Source organism: Leguminivora glycinivorella, chromosome 4 (assembly GCF_023078275.1).
Source record: "Leguminivora glycinivorella isolate SPB_JAAS2020 chromosome 4, LegGlyc_1.1, whole genome shotgun sequence".
In the NCBI taxonomy this organism is placed as follows: Eukaryota; Metazoa; Arthropoda; class Insecta; order Lepidoptera; family Tortricidae; genus Leguminivora; species Leguminivora glycinivorella.
Window position 1 is genome coordinate 3,220,343 of NC_062974.1, and position 22,439 is coordinate 3,242,781.

General features: G+C 41.7%; 1 protein-coding gene across 1 annotated transcript in view; it reads right to left on the bottom strand.

Annotated features, from left to right (window-relative positions):
• LOC125225281 (mitochondrial intermediate peptidase) overlaps positions 1 to 22,439 on the bottom strand; it is a 43,438-nt gene that overhangs the window by 17,599 nt on the left and 3,400 nt on the right. The window contains 11 exon segments of the mRNA XM_048128908.1: positions 3,397 to 3,522; positions 4,223 to 4,318; positions 5,043 to 5,066; positions 5,068 to 5,207; positions 5,709 to 6,025; positions 7,286 to 7,474; positions 8,003 to 8,112; positions 8,315 to 8,456; positions 13,326 to 13,426; positions 14,866 to 15,024; positions 15,521 to 15,663. Of these exon segments, the coding sequence (XP_047984865.1) occupies positions 3,397 to 3,522; positions 4,223 to 4,318; positions 5,043 to 5,066; positions 5,068 to 5,207; positions 5,709 to 6,025; positions 7,286 to 7,474; positions 8,003 to 8,112; positions 8,315 to 8,456; positions 13,326 to 13,426; positions 14,866 to 15,024; positions 15,521 to 15,652 (1,536 nt within the window). The 5' untranslated portion in view covers positions 15,653 to 15,663.

The window sequence follows — 22,439 nt, forward strand, 5'->3', positions numbered from 1 at the left end:
AAAACATTCAATGTAAAAACAATATCAACGCGCCAAGATAACAGGATCTACTTATGAAATTAACAGACAATACTTATAGGTAGGCATTAGGGTGGTCCAAAAAAAAATTTTTTTTATTGTTTGAGCTCCACATGGTTATTTCTACACGAAAACTTATTAAAATCATGTCAACCAATTTTGAGAACAATCAGACTTTATTTAGAGGTCGCTCAAAATAAAGCAATAATGCCATACTGAAATGTATGAAATGAACTTGACTAAAGAAAAAATCTTACATGGAGGTATTTTAATGGTTTAATTATATTTTTCCCTATTCCATTAGAGCTAAATAAAACATGAACCGGGCAGTTTGCAATGTTTTAATTATTTCGGTTTTTATTTTATTATAGGAGATATCCAATTTTAAATGTATCTTGAGCAACCTGTAAATAATGAGCAAATGGGTTAAAATTTGGTACATAAACTACTAATTCATAATAGAACAAAGGGAACCATGTGGAGAAAGGATTAGTCATATTTATTTTACTTCCATACAAATGTGGACCACCCTAGTAGGCATGCACAGAATTTAAAAATAAACTTAAACGTTTCTTTCAATGTCACCCCTTCTATTTAATTAATGAATTTACTGATGAAAAATAATGTATATACTTCTTATACGAATATCAATATACTTTATTTTATAAGCTTAATTTTAACATGTTGCATGACTTGGTTTAGCAATGACCTGTAATTGGGCATTTTCAAAAATTGGGACCCAAAATTAGTAAGTTGTTAACAAAAATTAACTCGATGTCAGTTTTGTGACGACAATTAAGCATGAAATTTAAAAAAAAATATATGGCTTTTCTGTTAATTACATAAACTATGAGCAATAATCTACATTTAAAGCATGAAAAAAGTTGGTTTTTAGACGAATTTTATTCTTAATTGTTGTCACAAAACTGACATCGAGTTAATTTTTGTTAAAAACTTTCACTAATTTTGGGTCCCAATTTTTGAAAATGCCCAATTGACTTGCTAGATATAATGTAACGTGTTTTGTTACTGAAACTTGGTTTTTATGAATTGAATAAAGAATTCCCTTTCATAAAAACCAAATTCCTAAAAGTATTGTCCGATAAGTTCCGTGTAGTTGGCGAGTGAATGTATCCAGAGTAGTGGCAGTAGTAACAAAAATGTCATGAACACAGTACCGCGAAATCAACTACCAAAGTGATGTGGCACTTGTCGCTGACAGTAGTGACAGTGGCATTTGACGTTGACACTTGACAGTGTTGCCGTTTTTAATATATCACAGTCTCCTAAAGGGACTATCAAACTATCACACAGTTAAAAACTGTTCAGAAATGTATTTTGTGCAAATGTATTTTATAGCCTTGAGTATTTCAAATACAAAATACTAAATATATGTATCTAGGTATTTGAAATATCAAATACAAAATACTTAACCAAGCAGTATTTGAAATACAAATACAAAATACGTATTTGTATTTTAAACGAGTATTTCAAATACATGTATTTGAAATACTGCCCAACCCTGAGCACGGGTGACACGCGTGTAGCGGACACGGGTACCTGCGGGTCACTGGCGAAGTACTCCATGAGCACGCTGGGCAGCTCGGCCAGGTCGGTGGGGCGTGTAGCACGGGTGACACGCGTGTAGCGGACACGGGTACCTGCGGGTCACTGGCGAAGTACTCCATGAGCACGCTGGGCAGCTCGGCCAGGTCGGTGGGGCGTGTAGCACGGGTGACACGCGTGTAGCGGACACGGGTACCTGCGGGTCACTGGCGAAGTACTCCATGAGCACGCTGGGCAGCTCGGCCAGGTCGGTGGGGCGTGTAGCACGGGTGACACGCGTGTAGCGGACACGGGTACCTGCGGGTCACTGGCGAAGTACTCCATGAGCACGCTGGGCAGCTCGGCCAGATCGGCGGCGCGTGTAGCACGGGTGACACGCGTGTAGCGGACACGGGTACCTGCGGGTCACTGGCGAAGTACTCCATGAGCACGCTGGGCAGCTCGGCCACGTCGGTGGGGCGTGTAGCACGGGTGACACGCGTGTAGCGGACACGGGTACCTGCGGGTCACTGGCGAAGTACTCCATGAGCACGCTGGGCAGCTCGGCCAGGTCGGTGGGGCGTGTAGCACGGGTGACACGCGTGTAGCGGACACGGGTACCTGCGGGTCACTGGCGAAGTACTCCATGAGCACGCTGGGCAGCTCGGCCAGATCGGCGGCGCGTGTAGCACGGGTGACACGCGTGTAGCGGACACGGGTACCTGCGGGTCACTGGCGAAGTACTCCATGAGCACGCTGGGCAGCTCGGCCAGATCGGCGGCGCGTGTAGCACGGGTGACACGCGTGTAGCGGACACGGGTACCTGCGGGTCACTGGCGAAGTACTCCATGAGCACGCTGGGCAGCTCGGCCAGGTCGGTGGGGCGTGTAGCACGGGTGACACGCGTGTAGCGGACACGGGTACCTGCGGGTCACTGGCGAAGTACTCCATGAGCACGCTGGGCAGCTCGGCCAGGTCGGTGGGGCGTGTAGCACGGGTGACACGCGTGTAGCGGACACGGGTACCTGCGGGTCACTGGCGAAGTACTCCATGAGCACGCTGGGCAGCTCGGCCAGATCGGCGGCGCGTGTAGCACGGGTGACACGCGTGTAGCGGACACGGGTACCTGCGGGTCACTGGCGAAGTACTCCATGAGCACGCTGGGCAGCTCGGCCAGGTCAGTGGCGCGTGTAGCACGGGTGACACGCGTGTAGCGGACACGGGTACCTGCGGGTCACTGGCGAAGTACTCCATGAGCACGCTGGGCAGCTCGGCCAGGTCGGTGGGGCGTGTAGCACGGGTGACACGCGTGTAGCGGACACGGGTACCTGCGGGTCACTGGCGAAGTACTCCATGAGCACGCTGGGCAGCTCGGCCAGGTCGGTGGGGCGTGTAGCACGGGTGACACGCGTGTAGCGGACACGGGTACCTGCGGGTCACTGGCGAAGTACTCCATGAGCACGCTGGGCAGCTCGGCCAGATCGGCGGCGCGTGTAGCACGGGTGACACGCGTGTAGCGGACACGGGTACCTGCGGGTCACTGGCGAAGTACTCCATGAGCACGCTGGGCAGCTCGGCCAGATCGGCGGCGCGTGTAGCACGGGTGACACGCGTGTAGCGGACACGGGTACCTGCGGGTCACTGGCGAAGTACTCCATGAGCACGCTGGGCAGCTCGGCCAGGTCGGTGGCGCGTGTAGCACGGGTGACACGCGTGTAGCGGACACGGGTACCTGCGGGTCACTGGCGAAGTACTCCATGAGCACGCTGGGCAGCTCGGCCAGGTCGGTGGCGCGTGTAGCACGGGTGACACGCGTGTAGCGGACACGGGTACCTGCGGGTCACTGGCGAAGTACTCCATGAGCACGCTGGGAAGCTCGGCCAGGTCGGTGGGGCAGCGTGTTCCAGAGACGTGCTGGTGGCGCGCGCGAGCCAGCATGGAGTGCATGGCGTGGCCGACCTGTGACCAAAATATTTATTAAGACTCGCTTGCCACTTTCTGTAAGGCAGGGTCGCCATGAGGTGCGGAGAAGAGATAAATAGGAATACGCGCGAATTGTGTACGTGATTATTTATTACTGAATAAATCCACAACACCGTGAGTGATATACTTACAGCTAATGTTGTCTTTGTCTACACATAACTATACTAGGGTTCGAAGTAGTTCGAACTCTCCACTCTCACTTGGAATCATCATCTATTTTCTAAACGTGAAGAAGAAAATGAGGAGTAGGCTGACATGCACATAATATTTCCTAAATAACTCAAAAACAAAGTGCAGACGGCAGTCGTTTTCGTAATTAGTTTAGTATTAAATCTTGATACTAAGCTGGTTTTAAGGCAAACTCTATTAGACTCTCATTAGCAGTGGCAAGGTAGGAAAACACTTGAAGGCATTTTTGTTCTAAATAAAAAAATATAATACTTGTTTAATATTATACTTGTTATCATAATTTTACTGAAAAGAACCAAACCTATTATACCTATTGTAGTATAAGGTTTAATCTGTCAGTGCCGATTGATTGGAATAAATAAATATGAAAATTCAGCGCAACGCCAACAAATTGTCTCACAGTTTGGTGAAACTGAAAGTTTAACTTAAGATACAATGTATTCTGCGATTTTTATTTAAATAAATTAAAAAAAAGTGGGACACGTACCTCGTGGAACAGGTTGTCCACGGCGCCCGGGGACAGCAGCGCGGGGCCCGAGCGGTGGCCGCCGCTCAGCGACAGCATCACCACCACTATGGGGTTCTGGGGACAAACATACCAATCAAAGCTCGGAACCGGTTTATTTTTAACCGGTTAAAACCGGTTTATTTCGATTTTACTCCGAACTTTGTAAAGAACGCGAACGTTATGAGAACTTTATTTTAACCGAAATAAACCGGTTTATTCGACGAGCGGCGAAACGCACCGGCGCCGCGTAAATCCCTACGTTCACGCAGCGACTTTTTTGTTTGGTCAGAACAGTATTACCTATCCATGCTGCGGAATAAACCGGTTTATTTTGTTCTAAACCGGTTAATCGAACGAAACCTTTATGAAAGCGTTCCCCTAAAAACCGGTTTAAAAATAGCGGTTTTTCGAGCGAAAACGAAATTTAAAGGTTTTGCCGCAAGTACATGATAACGGTTTGAAAATTTAACCGGTATCCGGTATCCGAGCCCTGATAGCAATCAACAAAAGGTCTGTAAACTGCGGAAAGAACATCGGCTACTGCTACACTACACGAGACACACAATGTGACCGATTTTAGTACAAATTAAACTGGGAGTGCAACGGGTTTTACAGGTTTAAGTTAGGTTAAGCGGAATGGATTTTTTTTACACTATTTCGCCGGTATTACTCGAAGGTTACCCTTATCACCTGTTTTATTCTATGGGATAATGAATTAATGAGCAGGCTGAACTTTGAATCATCAAGCTAAAGAACTTGGTCTCTATTGACAATCCACTAAGATACGACTAGTGTATACCTGGTAGCTACCGTCGGGCAAGTAATTTCCCGCCCTGGATTGTAAAGTGGCAGTCCTGGTGTGGCTTTCCTCGACGCTCGTACAAATCGCAGTATATATGGCCAAGGAGACCTTCTGTCTCGTGAACCACTGCTAGTTTGTATACGTCCGGGGCCCAAGATTCACCTAAACAAATACGAAATTTACATGTTAATATTCTAAGTACATACTAACCGGATTTTAAATATTCTATGTTGGTTATTGAAAACAGTACTTGAGTCGGTGAAGACTCAACTTAATTTTTAAAAAGCTGTTTGACTGTCCCTGCAAATTCTGTGCTCAGATTAGTTAATTTGCAAGTATTTCACCAAAATTGAATATCCAGTGTATAGTATCATATGAACTAAACTTACAACATTGTGTATGAAGCCACATGTAGTTAATAATTCAGGGTTTTGTGTGATAGAATCAAACTGAAATTCTAACGATGTGCATTAACTACAATGTTGTTATTTCAAGGACAAACTATTGGTAATTCGACGAATTATAATAGTCTAAATACTGATAACGATTCTAGATTAACAAGACTCTAAAATTATTTAATACTTTCGTACATGTTTTAGTTCAGGCTTTAAAATGACATCACATTTTAAAACATTCAACAAAACGTGTAGGCACTAATCTTACCTGGCAGCATCTCCTCAGATTGCAAACTGATACCATACAGCTCCTGACACAGCATATTCAGTCCCTCCATACACCCGCCCAGCGAAAAGTACGGGCTAAAATCAGAGTTGGCCACATTTAGCAACTGTGTCTTCGCTTTATGTGTGAAATACGGGGTGTCCCAGCAAGACAGCGTGTCTAGATAAGGTGTTTCTTTCTTCTTCATTTTGAGCATGGCGTCGAAGTCGAGCTTGGCTCGATCGTAGAGGTTATCCGAGAGGATGTCGAGGAACTGACGGACGTTGGAGGCTGTTTCCATTGTGCTGGCTTTTATTGCTCTGTAATAAGAGAAATGTAAAAATATTATATCCTTTATTTATTTTCCTTCTTAAGTTAGGCTATTTATAATATGATTATAAAAGTAAAATACAAAACCACTTACAAAACAATACAAAATATATAAACACATTTAAACACAGTACAAAAACCTAACCTAGGGTGCCGCCAGCAGCGGGGCAGGGCCCAAGCTGCCGGTGGTTAGGGCTGCAGAGAGAGGAACCGTCGGACTATCCGCGCTGTGTTCAAAATCACCGCCGCACGCATCTGGCCCTTGATCCAACCACCTAGCGAGCGTCTCTCGAGATGTTGGTCGAGACTCTTCGCTATGAGACCGTTCGCTGAAACGACTATCGGAACAATGATCGTCGAATCAACATCCCACACAAAATATTATTATTATTATTCAATTATAGGCGACCAGCTATTCGGCTGATGAGCCTATGTCATACAGTGTCTCATGATTTATAGTTAGCAAAGTCATGTCACTATCTTATTATTTAAAAGCCACTTGTCTAGTCTGTTTTTAAACACATTCACTGAGGGAGCAGTAACAACACTATCCGGTAAACGGTTCCAAGCCGCTACAACACGATTGGATAGGGAATTATATGCAGCTTTAGTAGTAGTAGGAGTGTGAATCAGTTTTAGGCTGTGACCTCGGGTCTCGCGGCTGGTACTTCTCATAGTGACTAGGTACTTTGTGAATGTCGGGGAGGTTGTAACAGTAACAACAAATAAGATCAGAATATGTCTGAAAATTTCACGGGTTACTTACTTACTTGGCTGGCGCGATAACCCAAAATGAGTTTTGGCCTCCAAAACAAAAGCACATCACTTTGCTCGATCTTAAGCGATATCGCGCCAACTTTCGCCGACGCCGAGCTACGGAGCTACGCTCTATCATTTCACGGGTTAGACTCACATAAAACAAATACATCAAATATTTTAACTGACAGTTTAAAAATGGACTAAACATATCACATCTACAACTCGGTTATGATAACTGGATACAGGCTATATCAGTTTACCGCCTGCCTGATTATTAAATAATAAAATTTGTAAGAAGGTAATGACGACCAATAGGATATTCGCACTTTTCTAATTTCTTATGTCTTACAAATCGTAACTGTATATTTTGATGCAAACAGGCTAAGTATGTTATTCGTATGTCAGGGGTACAGTCGACTACAAAGAGATGTATCCACTTTTTCACCTTATTACAATGCAATAAGGTGAAAAAGTGGACAGTTGATACACACCTGTCAGCATAGCACCCGAAGCCGCACAGCTCGGCTAGTTCATGCCTTGCGTCCAGCGTGGTGGTGAGCAGCTCATCTTGCTGACTGTCGGGCGCGAGGTACAGTCGGTATGCGGCCTCGCGCGCGGCCGCCTCGCCGCACTCGGCGTACACTCCGCTCACGATTATGTCGTCGCCTTCTGTACTGAAGCTGGAAGAGCATTAAGCATTACACTGATTTAAACTTTCACGATTATTACATACTAGCTTTTGCCCGCGGCTTCGATCGCGTTAGAAAGAGACAAAAGGTAGCCTATGTCTCTCTCCATCCCTTCAACTATCTCCACCTAAAAAATCAATGCGTCGCTCCGTTTTGCCGTGAAAGACGGACAAACAAACAGACACACACTTTCTCATTTATAATATTAGTATGGATAATTATTTTCAAAATCGGGACTTAATCGCGTATGACTGCATATTAAACTGACCTCCAACGTTTCAGGGACGGCGTTGTCCCCGTGGTCTCGGAGAAGACCGCGATTAAGTCCCGATTTTAAAAACAATTAGGATTAAGCGTTGTATGGATTGTATTGTAACAGGCGCGGATGACAAGTATCAAAATAACTTTCAAGATTATTATACATCAGGCGTGTCTTTATTTCTCTACAAAATCCACACAAAAATAAGCCTCTTTTAAAAAGATATTAAATGGGCATTAATAAAAAATGTGGATACTTACAACTGTCGAACATTTTGTGGGACGACCTCCCTCGGTACCCGCCTCGGGCGCGCGGCGCCGGCCATAAACCGCTGTCCAGTTTGAAGTATCAAGTTATTTAGTCCTACTACCTGCAGGAAAAAAATAATATACAAACAGATGTTTAGAAAAAGACATTTTCACTGCAATAATTATGTGGTCGGCAAGGGAACAAGTGAATGATGAGATGACAGGCGATAGAGAGGTAGGGAAGAGAAGGACATGCTGCGCCGACCCCAAATGACTGGGATAAGGGCAGGGGAATGATGATGATAAAATAGTATCATAACAAACCTTCTTCCGCTTATTATTTTCCAGCTGAATGCCACTCTGTTCGAAGTCAAATAGGAATAACTCGGCCAGGTGTTGGTCGCCCGAGGTGCCACGTTTCACGGAGTACCGGAGAGCCTCGTAGAGGCCTTTGTGGGTGTTTAGTCTAGAAATAAATTGTTTATTGTTGGCGCAGTTAAAAAATAAAATAAATACTTATATGTCGATCTTAGCTGGGGAGTTTATTGCAAAACCTTAAATTTTTTGACCAAAGCATGAAACTTGGCACAGTTGTTCCTTATATAAAAATAAGCCGATTAAGATCGGGAGCCTTCGGGAGCCTCCCCCTGGGGCCCGGGAGGGGGGGTCAAAGTACCGCTTCACCCGGCTTGGTTTGAAAAATTCTAACTTACCCCGTTTAGTTAATAGGTCATGTTTGGTATCGTTTTCGAGTAAATCAATAACGTAGAATTCGTTTTTAGTACTAAAATTATAATTTAATGGTAAATAAAATAAAAAAAAATAAAAAAATTGAAATTTTCATCCATGATTTACAAATTCAGTTCATCATAAATAACAAACTGTTTGCTTTTTCTATAAATAAAAAATAAGACATGATAGCCTATTTAATATAGATTATAAAAAATATAACTTTTATCCACCTTTACTAACGTTAAGTTCCACAAAAAAATTACTTTAAGACGCGCGGCGTCGGGACGCCGCGAGCGTAATTTTAAAATGCCTTTATTTTAGAAACTCTATTAGACCCCGTTTAGCTATTAGGTCATGTTTGATATCGTTTTCGAGTAAATCAATAACGTAGAATTCATTTTTGGTACTAAAATTATAATTTAATGGTAAGTAAAATTAAAAAAATTAAAAAATTTGAAATTTTCATCCATGATTTACAAATTCAAGTCATCATAAATGACAAACTGTTTGCTTTTTCTATAAATAAAAAATATGATATGAAAGCCTATTTAATATAGATTATAAAAAATATAACTTTTATCCACCTTCACAAACGTTAAGTTCCACAAAAAAAATTACTTTAAGACGCGCGGCGTCGGGACGCCGCGAGGTAATTTTAAAATACCTCTATTTTAAAAACTCTATTAAATTAATAACAAAGAATTTATTTTTGGTACTACAATTATAATTTAATGGTAAATAAATAAATAAAAAATATTCATCTATGATTTGCAAATTCAAGTCAACAAAAATGTCAACTGTTTGCTTTTTCTTTAAATAAAAAATATGATTTAAAAGCCTATGCGTATGTCACCAAACACCCAGACAAGTTTGGTGAAAACTTCCTTCACGAACTGCTTGGTGTCTGATGACCATGGTCCAAATGTTTCAAATGCAATTGCCGCAAATATGTAGTTGTTTTTTAAAAATGCATATTTGCGCGTTTAAACTGGGCGTTTTGCAGCAGCAGTCCCTGGTTTCTGGGCCGAACGTTAGACGTTGGACGGAGCCAAGGTATCCACACAGGTCACGCGCCAAGGGTCGTCCCAGAAACCAAGGCAAAAGCGAGCAACCATCAGGCCGCTTTCCGTCTGCTGCTGATAAGCCGACAGGTTCGAGGGTTGTCGGTATGTTCGCTGTGCCGAGAGCCTTGCGGATTAAATCGTTAAGTGCAGCGTGTCACAAAATTCGGCCAGCACTAGACTGGCAGTGGAGTCCGTGGTGTCCTAATGCGTCGGCAGCAAGGGTGTGGTTGGCATGTCTTTAGCCCCAGTCTTAGACAAATGGCAGTATATGATGAAGTAAGGCAGCCTCGGAAGGAGGTATGTTCTCCAAGTGTCGATCTTTTCTAGTAAAGAGGTTCTTCCTTCACTCATTCACTGCTGCGTAAGGACCCTTGATCTGAAACAATATGTGCATTGTCATTTTATTTAAACAGATTCTGCAACTATCAAATTACAACATTTTGGTGGATCACCTTCACTATTACACACTTACCTATCATACAAAATAATTACAAACTTTAGTAGAATCAGATTAGCCTATCTATGATATTGCTCCATCTCGTAATAGTTTGAAGCCTTAGGTGGCCATGTTTCTCCCTTGTTGATCGTTTCAAGCTGCGTTTATCGTACCTATCCCATACTATGTCTAATCTAGAAACGTTTTCTTTTGGCTTTGAAGCTTAGCCAGGCCACCCAAGGTGTCAAACTATTACAAGATGGAGCAATATCAGAGGCGAATCAGATTCTACTAAAGTTTGTAATAATTTTGTATGATACGTAACGTAAGTGGGTAATACTGAAGGTTACGTGATCCACCAAAAAGTTGTAAATTGATAGTTGTAGACTCTAAAATGATAATGCACATATTGTTTCAGATTCAGACCAAGTCGTTGCGTAACGGTGAATGAGTGGTCGAAGTACCTACCTCTTTAGGTACCAAAAAAGATCGACAATTGGAGCACATACCTCCTTCAGAGGCTGCCTTGCATCAGCATATACTGCGCACAGTGTACCAGGGGCCCATTTCTCGAAGCTACAAGTTACAATTTTCAACTGGTTGTCAATGTCTAATATGACAAGTTGCAAAGAGACTTCCGCTTGTAACTTGTAACTTTCAGTTTTGAGAAATGGGACTCAGGGCGTTCTTGTTTGGAGTCAGGCGTTGGTGCCACACCAAAATTTGCCAAGTCCGTCTTCTTGGGGATGGAAGGAAGAAGGAGACGAATGGGTAGTGTGGTACCCATTCGTCTCCTTCTTCCTTCCATCCCAGTCAGGCAATACTGAAGTGGCCAGTATATGCTTAGAAGTTAAAAGATGTAAATGTAAATCAGGTTGCAAACACCGATGCAACTGCATAAAGTGGGTAGAGCCTTCTTTATGCAGTTCCATATGTACCCAGCTATGTCTCTGTGAAGGGAATGTATAGTATGAGTATGAGTATGAGTAATCTGTCAATTAGGACACCACAGACTAAACTATAAGTGCTAACTTTTCAGTGTTGGATACTCTATGGCAGTTCCGACTCAATTATAATAAGCTCATTATAATTGACTTTAGTTAACTATAATAATTTCAAAAATAGAACTTCATACAATTTCTATACTAATTTGCGATATCTGGCAAATTTTCCTGCATCTGAAACACATTTTTTTTATCTGTCGCGGTATCGGCCAATCAGAGACGGTTATTACAAACAATTGGTTGCTAGGTAATTCGATGTTGATACAACAGTGAACGACTCTATTGACATTAATTTTAACTTGCATGAATGGTGATATTTCCGTCCATTGATGATGAAGATGATGACACGTAGAAAAAGTATTGTATACAATAGTGATATAATTAAGCTTTTCACTCTAGTACCGTACTACACATGGTACTCGACTGAAAAGTTTTGTATTATATCACGATTGTATAAAATACTATTATATAAATTTCTTACAGGATTCACTACAACGAATAAATAACAGGTACAGTCGGTCTTTAGATCGTGTGGTCCGACCCGAGTGTTGCCGTTGTCGACACCGGAGTCAATAATAATGAATCTTTTTCTATTTATGCATTAACACACCTCTGACACTGGCGATCAAATATATGAAAGAGGCGCGTTCCCCGCACACAGTCTAAGCTCGCGTAGGTGAACGCGTACTATCCTTTGTGAATAGGCTTTAATATCATATTTTTATATTTATAGAAAAAGCAAACCGTTTGACATTTATGGTGACTTGAATTTGCAACTCACAGAATTTTTTTTTTTTTTATTTCATTTAACATTAAATGGTCATTTTAGTACCAAAACTAAATTCTACGTTATTTATTTACTCGAAAACGATACTAAACATGACCTAATAGCTAAACGGGTTCTAATAGAGTTTTTTAAAATAAAGGCATTTTAAAATTACGCTCGCGGCGTCCCGACGCCGCGCGTCTTAAAGTAATTTTTTTGTGGAACTTAACGTTAGTAAAGGTGGATAAAAGTTATATTTTTTATAATCTATATTAAATAGGCTATCATGTCTTATTTTTTATTTATAGAAAAAGCAAACAGTTTGTTATTTATGATGAACTGAATTTGTAAATCATGGATGAAAATTTCAATTTTTTTATTTTTTTTTATTTTATTTACCATTAAATTATAATTTTAGTACTAAAAACGAATTCTACGTTATTGATTTACTCGAAAACGATACCAAACATGACCTATGAACTAAACGGGGTATGTTAGAATTTTTCAAAGCAAGCCGGGTGAAGCGGTACTTTGACCCCCCCTTCCCGAGCCCCAGGGGGGAGGCTCCCGAAGGCTCCCGATCTTAATCGGCTTATTTTGATATAAGGAACAACTGTGCCAAGTTTCATGCTTTGGTCAAGAAAAAAAAGGTTTGGCCTCTTTTTGTCGATAAACTTCCCCACTAGATGGGCAACTTGTCAATACAATATCACTTATCATAATTTCGTTTTCTTTCTACTACTTTGCTAAGAGTAGCACTGATTCTTAACAATTTCATATGACCTGCGTACTCTCTTTGGATACTCTATCTAAACTTGCCTAGATAAAAAAATCGATTCAGAATATTTCCACTACTTTCCATTTAAATTCTGCAAATTGAAAACGAGTGGTCAAAACTGCTAGATCCCCAATTTCTGGCTGTTGTTTTTTTTTAAATAGCATTTTTAACCCCCGACGCAAAAACGAAGGGGTGTTATAAGTTTGACGTGTCTGTCCGTCTGTCTGTCTGTCTGTCTGTCTGTTTGTCTGTCTGTGTGTGTGTCTGTCTGTGGCATCGTAGCTCCCGAACGGATGAACCGATTTAGATTTAGTTTTTTTTGTCTGAAAGCTGAGTTAGTCGGGAGTGTTCTTAGCCATGTTTCATGAAAATCGGTCCACTATGTCACGGTCGGGGGTTTTTTCAAAATTTTAATTTTGTGGTTAGGTTATTAGTTTAATACAGATTTCGATTGGTGAATTCGTTGACTCAAAATCAAAAGTTGGCTCCTAGAAAACTTTTTGAAAAGTGAGCCTTGTGGTAACATTTTACATGAAAACTGTCGATGGAATATACTTCTCAACGACGCCACTGACGCTGATACAGGCGTCCTCAGCCGCGGCGGCGAAATGCGACTGCGGGTGCGCGATGCGAACGAACTCCGCCAAGTCTGCCACCTACAATCATATATCAAGTTATCAACATTGAATGCCTAGGGGACCCAATATACTTAATCCAGCTTTAAGCCTAATTACGAGAGATTTTTGAAAATTAAATATTTATTTTCCAAGTAGGCATATTACTTAGAATGCGCATATGAATGTCAAATAAAGCTACGCCGGCTCTAACCCTACGCCTCAGCCTCGAGAAGATTTCGTTCCCCCCTTAGTTGGGAGGGGGGTATCCACTATGGGACCGGCAAGAAACTCAGGCCACTTCTTTTCAAAACATTACATCATATAATTAACATACATTAAATAACAAGATTCAATTTAACATGCATAAGTATTCATCAAAAAACCGGCCAAGAGCGTGTCGGGCCACGCTCAGTGTAGGGTTCCGTAGTTTTTCGTATTTTTCTCAAAAACTACTGAACCTATCAAGTTCAAAACAATTTTCCTAGAAAGTCTTTATAAAGTTCTACTTTTGTGATTTTTTTCCATATTTTTTAAACATATGGTTCAAAAGTTTGATGGGGGGGGACGCACTTTTTTTTCCTTTAGGAGCGATTATTTCCGAAAATATTAATATTATCAAAAAACGGTCTTAGTAAACCCTTATTCATTTTTAAATACCTATCCAACGATATATCACACGTTGGGGTTGGAATGAAAAAAAAATCAGCCCCCACTTTACATGTAGGGGGGGTACCCTAATAAAACATTTTTTTCCATTTTTTATTTTTGCACTTTGTTAGCGTGATTGATATACATATTGGTACCAAATTTCAGCTTTCTAGTGCTAACGGTTACTGAGATTATCCGCGGACGGACGGACGGACGGACGGACGGACGGACGGACAGACAGACATGGCGAAACTATAAGGCTTCCTAGTTGACTACGGAACCCTAAAAAACGGCCGGACGGCTAGTGGCGATCCCGCGTCGATAGGTTTGGGGAAACCTTAATGCTGCACTGCAATGGAGACCTGTCAACCTAGGTCCGATCTAGAGTGGGGATCACATCCCCTAAAACCATTATAATTACCTACCCAAGAAATAAGCTCAGGATAGTTAGAATGACAAAGAAGTCGCCTGCCGGTCCCAAAATGAATACCTTCCTTCAACTGAAGGGGGGCTGGAGTCTTCTCGAGGCTGAGGCGTAGGGTTAGAGCCGGCGTAGTTTTATTTTACATTCATCATCATCATCAATGGCCTCTAACATCAATAATATGACGGGTTAAGCAGCGTCCATTAGATTGCGGCACTTCCGCAAATGGCTAGCGAGACCAATGCGAGCGAGAGCGGCAGCTCGACCGCAAATCTGGCAGGAGAATGTGGCCGTGTCCAGTGACAAAGGTTGGTTAGCGCGCTGGTGTCTTAATTCTCGCCTAGTTGACGCTCATAAGCGCATTGTAATATGCCTACTTGAAAAAAAAATCTCTATCTTTAATCACCTTGCATAGTGTATCAGACAATTCGTCGAAAACCTCAACCATGGGGCGGGAAGGGCCCGACGTGGCTTCCTCGATCAGACGATCTGTCGCAGATATGGCTTGGTCCTTCAGGATTGTGAAGCCTTCGAAACTGGTCAGCTCCGGTTTGTTGAAGAGACCCTGGAAATAAAGGGAAAATTATACAGATTTATATGATAGCTTATCAGTTTTCATTCCCTTTGTTTAGCCAAAGACAGTCCCGAGAGATCTCCGTATAGACTAGACTAGAGTGGTGACCAGGCAGGCAATCATGGTCGCGCGCTAAATGATAAAACATCATGCCCTATTGCACTTACAAATAGTGTGATAGGGACTGATGTTTTTAGCATTTATGGCGCGACCATGCTTGCCTTACAGATGAACATGCAGCATTTATATTGGATTCAATCAATCAATCAATTATTTATTCGTGATAACTACAAAATACACAAGTAAGAAAACAGAAACAGCAAATAAAAAAAATAAACATATAAGTTACCACGAAATGGTCCCGACTCAGCATAAAATGCTAACCCAAGGGTCAGCGCTGGTCTTCCGTCGGGTCCATTTTGTTGGTCACGAACGCAGTTTCAGTGTTCAATGCTCTATTTGTGGACCACAAATGAAGAGTACTCACTGTCCGCTCCCTCAAGGAGTCAAAGATAGGTCTGGAGTTGGGTCTGGTGTTGAAGGCAGTGGCCAGTGGCGACCAGGTGGACACGCGGCGCCGCGGGCCGCGCAGCGCCCATATTGGATTTAGAGTCTTCATTGAAAATGCATCTGGAAAGAGCAAGAGTTGTTAATTTTATTGTGTTTTAAATCTTTGGTCATGTGAGCTCAAAATGTAAGTGAAATCTTGTTTTAATGCTTGGGCAAAAAATTATTAAGTATTTCTGGTAGTTTAGCTGTGTCTGGTATTCTCTTAAAGTGTGAAGTTTTTTGAGGAGATTCAATAAAAAGAAAAATCCTATTTTTTGGGACCAAGGAAAAAGTTTCCCCACCACTGACATAGTAATTAAGTAGTATTGTCACAGGAACTACACATTTAAATTCAATTACTTAATGAGAGAAAATTATATGACATGCCACAGAGATTTGGATAAATTCCATCTTTACAATATCCCTGCCTGTCCAATTTCTGCTTTTTTGGTACATTTCTTCATGTCATTTTGAAATGTGTTTTTTTTTTTTTAATTTTGGTCTAATATGCTACATATTATAAAAAATATATTATGTGTACAAACAAAACCATATGCACCTTAAAATAGTAGACACAACATGCATTAAAGGTAAATAATGCTTACAATTTACAATCTACATTTAAGAACCAAAAAACTAGGAGAAAGAAAAAATAAAATAAAAGGAAAGCAAATAAAATAAATAGAGGAATAACTATCTACATACTAACAATATAGAACCCTTAGTTTTAATTTGACTGAGGCCTAAGAAGAAAATATGTCTATACCAGCTCTGCTGCCTGTGTATGACATGATCATTCATATAGAGGGGTGCGTGCCGACCAATATTAGTTCTGCAGTGAGGGAGAGAGAATGGTTTTCTGTTGCATAGGTGACAGGCCGCACAAGGCACAACCAATTAGATATATTGAAGCAGTTCTGGACTATTTAATAAACCTTGTAGAGTTTTATACAGAAATAAAATGTCATTAGCTTTTCGCCTGGAAAACTGAGCAGTAGGCTAGTTTCCTATACTTAAGAGCGTTATAACATTTCGGCGTCGGGCGAAATTAGGTATTTTACCCGCCGCGCGAGCCCAATATGCCGACCCTTTCTAGCACGTCTTATCACTCGCTCGCACTACAATAATGGACAAAACAATCTTGATCCTTTCTATGGAATTTTGATAACAACCACAATCTACTATCTCGATATAAACTTTTGGTTTCTAATAAACATTATTTTGTACGAAAATACGAGAATATAGCGCGAAATAATATCAATTATGTTAAAATTTATTTAAAAAATTAAAGTAATAATTATAAAAGTAGATCCCATCCCAAATATTTGCTTTTGTTATATGATAAGTATTAGAGTAAAGTATAAAAAAGTATAAAAAAAAAAAAAAAAAAAAAAAAAAAAAAAAAAAAAAAAAACCGTTGATCGGTGCGGATGTGTTTTTGTTTCGCTCCCAGTTTTTCTTTGAATTCTATCGGATTACTATTTTCAAAATGACGCAAAACTGTAGTGCGTGCGGTATTGATGTTACGGACAAAGAAATAATGCAGTGTTCTCGCCCAAACTGCCACAAAGTGTACGACATCGAGTGTCTGGGAGTGCTACCACAAGATGTTAACTCATTTAAGGAAGGTATACAACAACTCTGGGTATGTCCAGAGTGTGTTTGCTTGAAACCAACACGAATTGACTCCAACACTCCAGTACGCGGCAGTCCAGACCAGCGAAATATGTTCCCGGCAAGTAAAAATGTCAACACTTACCGCGGTAACCGCATTCAAACATCACCACTGACACATTATAACGACGTAAACATCTGTCCAGACACTTTTATGGCTGAGTTTAGACAATTCCGGTCCGAGATAATTAGCCGATTAGACAGCCAAGCACACTACATAACAAATATTTACCAAGTTTGCCAGGCAACGTGCGAACAGTTGCATGATTTAAAGTCCACCTTGCAAAACAATACTTCAGCTGACAATACATTACAACAACAACTAAACAAATTATCAGTTACCACTCAACAACTTGATAAATTCATAGCAGACGCGAAATGTTTAGAAAAAATAATTAAATCGTGTAACGAAAGCAGGAAGTGCAATTGTGATGGAGCGCGGATAGATACTGCAGGGTCAAGCGCAAGCGCAAGTGGTTCGGGCGCGGCTGATACCTACAGTGCGCAAAACAACATTGAGAGTTGGGCCACGAAAACGGCGCGTGTTACTCGATACGAGGAGGTCACAGTAACAGACAAAATGCAAGCTACTCAATCCAATACAGGCACTGAAAACAAGGTGGAACTGGCTGTTTCAAAAGCGCCACAAGCTACGCCTACTACGCGAAGCGCGAGTGTCGGAAGTAGGAACATAGAAAAAAACAATAAATCATCAAAATCGACACGAATTGAGTATAACTCGACTCGCGAGCCCGAGTCAAATGAAAAGGAGAAGAGAACATCAAACTTCAAAATTGTTCAAAGAGGTAGTAACAAGAGCATGACCGATATTTTGGCTATGGAACGCATGAAATATTTGCATGTATGGAGATTACAAAAGGATACTACTGTAGAAAATCTAACAATATATATCAAAAAAATATGTGGATCACAAATTAATTTAAAAGTGGAGAAGGTAACGCAAAAGAAAGATAGAGGTTATGCTTCATTTATAATAAGTGTACCCGAAACCGGTTATGATAAATTAATAAACCCGGAAATCTGGCCTTTGAATACGGAGTTTAGCGAGTGGATCTGGTTTCGGAGAGCAGCAAATAAAACAGAGGAAGGAAAATAGCATAATTTACATATTTTACCAAAATGCAAGAGGGCTACGAACGAAGTTGAATGATTTTAGTAGTAATATAGATGGTTCAGGTGCCGATTTATTTGGAATCACGGAATCTGGTTGCAATGCCTCCATAGAAGATGCCGAAATTATCCCACAGGGCTACCAAATTATAAGGTGTGATCGAACAGATGGACGAAAACAAGGCGGCGCGTTTCTCGTGGCCACACACAGGTTTGAACTACGGCCGGTCGCGATGCCTAGTGACGTCAATATTGATAACTGTGCGTTTGAGTTAGTAGGCGCTGCAGTTTACCTGAATAGTAGATATTTATTTCTTTGTTGTGTGGTATATATACCACCAAAAAGTAATGAACACGAGTATATGACTTTATTTAGAATTTTAGAAATGTGGTGTGTTAAATACAAAAATTATGTAATACTAGGGGACTTTAACCTGTATTCATGTTGCGATAATGTTAAAAATTACTTTGAATATTTCCGTATTTTTTGTGAGCTTGACCAAAAAAATTATGTACCTAACTGTCATGATCGGCAACTAGATTTAGTGTTATGTAATAAGGACATGTCGGACAGGGTGCGTGTGGAGGCGGCGGACGAGGCGCTGGTGCCAGTGGATGCCTACCACCCGCCGCTGGCGGTCACCGTGCGCGGAGACCGCCACGACTGTACTCCCCATCGCCCTCAAAACTCACAATCAAACGAGGCTCAAAGTACAACGCAGTGGGATTTTGCAAAAGCGGATTTCAGTGCGATGTATTTATTACTTTCAGAGATAGATTGGAATCCTTTATTTAGGTTAAGTCAGCCAGAGGATGCACTTAATTATTTTTATGAGACCGTGGAAAAAATCATAAACGACTGCGTCCCTAAAAAGAAGCCAATACTCGGCGACGGCAGGTACGTTTACCCTAAATGGTACACATTAGATATTATTAAATGTATACAAGAGAAAGCTAAACTACACAAGGCTTATAAACTGAGCGGTTCGGCAGAAGATTATGCCGCTTTTTCTGATTTTAGGGCCAAGGCTAAACAATTAATAAACGAGGCGCACGAACGGTACCAAGAACGGATGCAAGGTCAGTTGGTTAAGGATCCGAAGTCATTCTGGAACTATGTGCGATCCAAAAGGGGAGTACGAAACCGTAAAACCGTAACAAAAAATGGAAGTAGTTTAAAGGATTCAGAATGTGCTAAGGAATTTGCTAGCTATTTTCATTCAGTTTATGGGAACTCAGTGGCTACTCTGGACGTGGAGCAAGCAGTGCGGGAGGGGGCGCAAACTCGGCGCGCGTGGCGTTAGAGCGGCTAACGCTGAGCGAGGTGCGCGCCGCGCTCACTGCGCTCAAACCAAAAAGATCGGCGGGACCGGACGGCATTCCTGCTTTCGTCTTCAAGGATTGCGGCAGAGTCCTGGAGGAACCGCTGCTGCACATATTTAATCTGTGTCTGGAAAGATCATATTTCCCAAAGCGCTGGAAAGTCACTCGGGTGATTCCTATACCCAAAGGAAATTCAGGGTCAGAAGTGAGTGGATTTAGACCAGTGGCAATATTATCTACTCCAGCAAAATTGTTCGAATCGGCTGTGCAGCGTAGTATCCAAGAGCAAGTGTCGGCTCAGCTGTCAGACGCGCAACACGGGTTTCGAAAGGCGCGAAGCACTTCCAGTAACCTACTCAATGCCATGGCCTACGCGGTTCCTCATGTTGATGCTGGGGTGCAGGTAGATGCCGCGTACTTTGACTTCAGGAAAGCATTTGACATGGTGGATAATGATGTCTTGTTGGCAAAGATGGCGGCAGTTGGCTGCACACCTAAGCTTCTGCGATTTTTCGCAGACTATATGAGGGACCGCCAGCAGTATGTGGAGTATGCAGGATACAAGTCTGAGCCGTATTTTACCAGAACTGGAGTAAGTCAGGGCAGCAACTTGGGGCCGTTAGAATTTGTCATAATGATTAACGATCTGCCAGAAGTAGTGAAAGAGTCTCAATGCTTACTGTTCGCTGACGACCTCAAGTTGCTCCTGGCGATCAAAGACGAAGAAGACTGCAAGCGGCTTCAGAGGGACGTGGACAGAGTGGTGGAGTGGAGCCGGAGAAACAAGTTGGAGTTTAATGTAGACAAATGCGTGACAATTACATTTACCCGGGCTAAAACACCACTCTCCTACAATTATTTGGTGTCAGGGTCGAAATTGAACCGAGTGCAGTCGGTAAAGGATTTAGGAGTACTTTTAAATGCAGAACTGACTTTCAGAGACCATATTGTCAGCAAGTGCAAGAAAGCGTTCCGAATCCTAGGATTTGTGCTTCGACGAGCAGTGGGGTTTAAGAGTGTGAAGGCCATTTCGGCTTTGTACAACGCCCTGGTACGAAGCCAACTGGAATGTAATGCTGCAATCTGGGCCCCGCATGAGACGAAGTACAGCATAATGATAGAAAGGATACAAAATAAGTTCACGAGGTACATCTACTTAAAACTGTACGGAGTGTATCCTTTCTATCCGCTTATGTATCCCACGTTGTTCGTTATAGGTATGGTGGGCTATAACAAATTAGAAACACGGAGGGATCTGTCACTCGCATGCTACGTGGTGAAGATCCTTCGCGGCAGTATTCACAACCCGGGGATCTTACAGCAGATGAATCTGTACGTGCCTAATGGCTACGTGGAGCGGAGGCGGCGGCCGCAGCTGCTGGTGGAACCGATCGGCAGAACCAACCTGCTTCGTAAGGCGCCTCTCAGTCGCACCGTCCGTACACTGAATTTAGTGGCTGATCAGACTGACTTGTTTAGTTGTCCAATGTCCGAATTTGTAAAAGTGTGTTTAAATGTTATATGTTATAATTTGATGTAATCGTAAGGTTTTGCTGATATAATTATGTAAATAACTATGAATAGGCACTATTGTATTAGGGTTACCTGTAAGGATAGTTGCTAAGTGACAATAAATAAAAATAAATAAAAATAAAAAATAATTATATTAATATGATGATAAAATAAGACAAATACAATTCTAATTACTTCAAGGTGGTGCTCAGGGTCTGATGATGGAGCCAGATGGTGGTCACCAATACCAATGAACAATACGAGTATGAGTATACAACTTCGTGGTTTACATGTCATTCTAGCATTTTCACTTTCACATTTCAAGTGCATATACCACGAGTATAGGTTTTCGGGTGTGCTGATTTAAAAATTAATGACCGATTTGGAATCTGACATTGCTGACTGTCACTTTGACACAAAAGTCGTCATGGGTGTCGTCAAATAGGTTTGCGGGGGTGCTGATTCCAAAATTAATGAACAATGTGGAATCTGACATTGCTGACTGTCACTTTGACACAAAAGTCGTCATGGGTGTCGTAAAATAGGTTTTAGGGGGTGCTGATTCCAAAATTAATGACCAATGTGGAATCTGACATTGCTGACTGTCACTTTGACACAAAAGTCGTCATGGGTGTCGTAAAATAGGTTTTAGGGGGTGCTGATTCCAAAATTAATGACCAATGTGGAATCTGACATTGCTGACTGTCACTTTGACACAAAAGTCGTCATGGGTGTCGTCAAATAGGTTTGCGGGGGTGCTGATTCCAAAATTAATGAACAATGTGGAATCTGACATTGCTGACTGTCACTTTGACACAAAAGTCGTCATGGGTGTCGTAAAATTGGTTTTAGGGGGTGCTGATTCCAAAATTAATGACCAATGTGGAATCTAACATTGCTGACTGCCACTTTGACACAAAAGTCATCATGGGTGTCGTAAAATAGGTTTTAGGGGGTGCTGATTCCAAAAATAATGACTAATGTGGAATCTAACATTGCTGACTGTCACTTTGACACAAAAGTCGTCATGGGTGTCGTCAAATAGGTTTCCGGAGGTGCTGATTTGAAAATTAATGACCGATTTGGAATCTTGACATTGCTGACTGTCACTTTGACACAAAAGTCGTCATGGGTGTCTTCAAAAAGGTTTCCGGGGGTGCTGATTCCAAAATTAACGACTATTTTGGAATCTCACAGTGCTAATTGTATTTTTGACA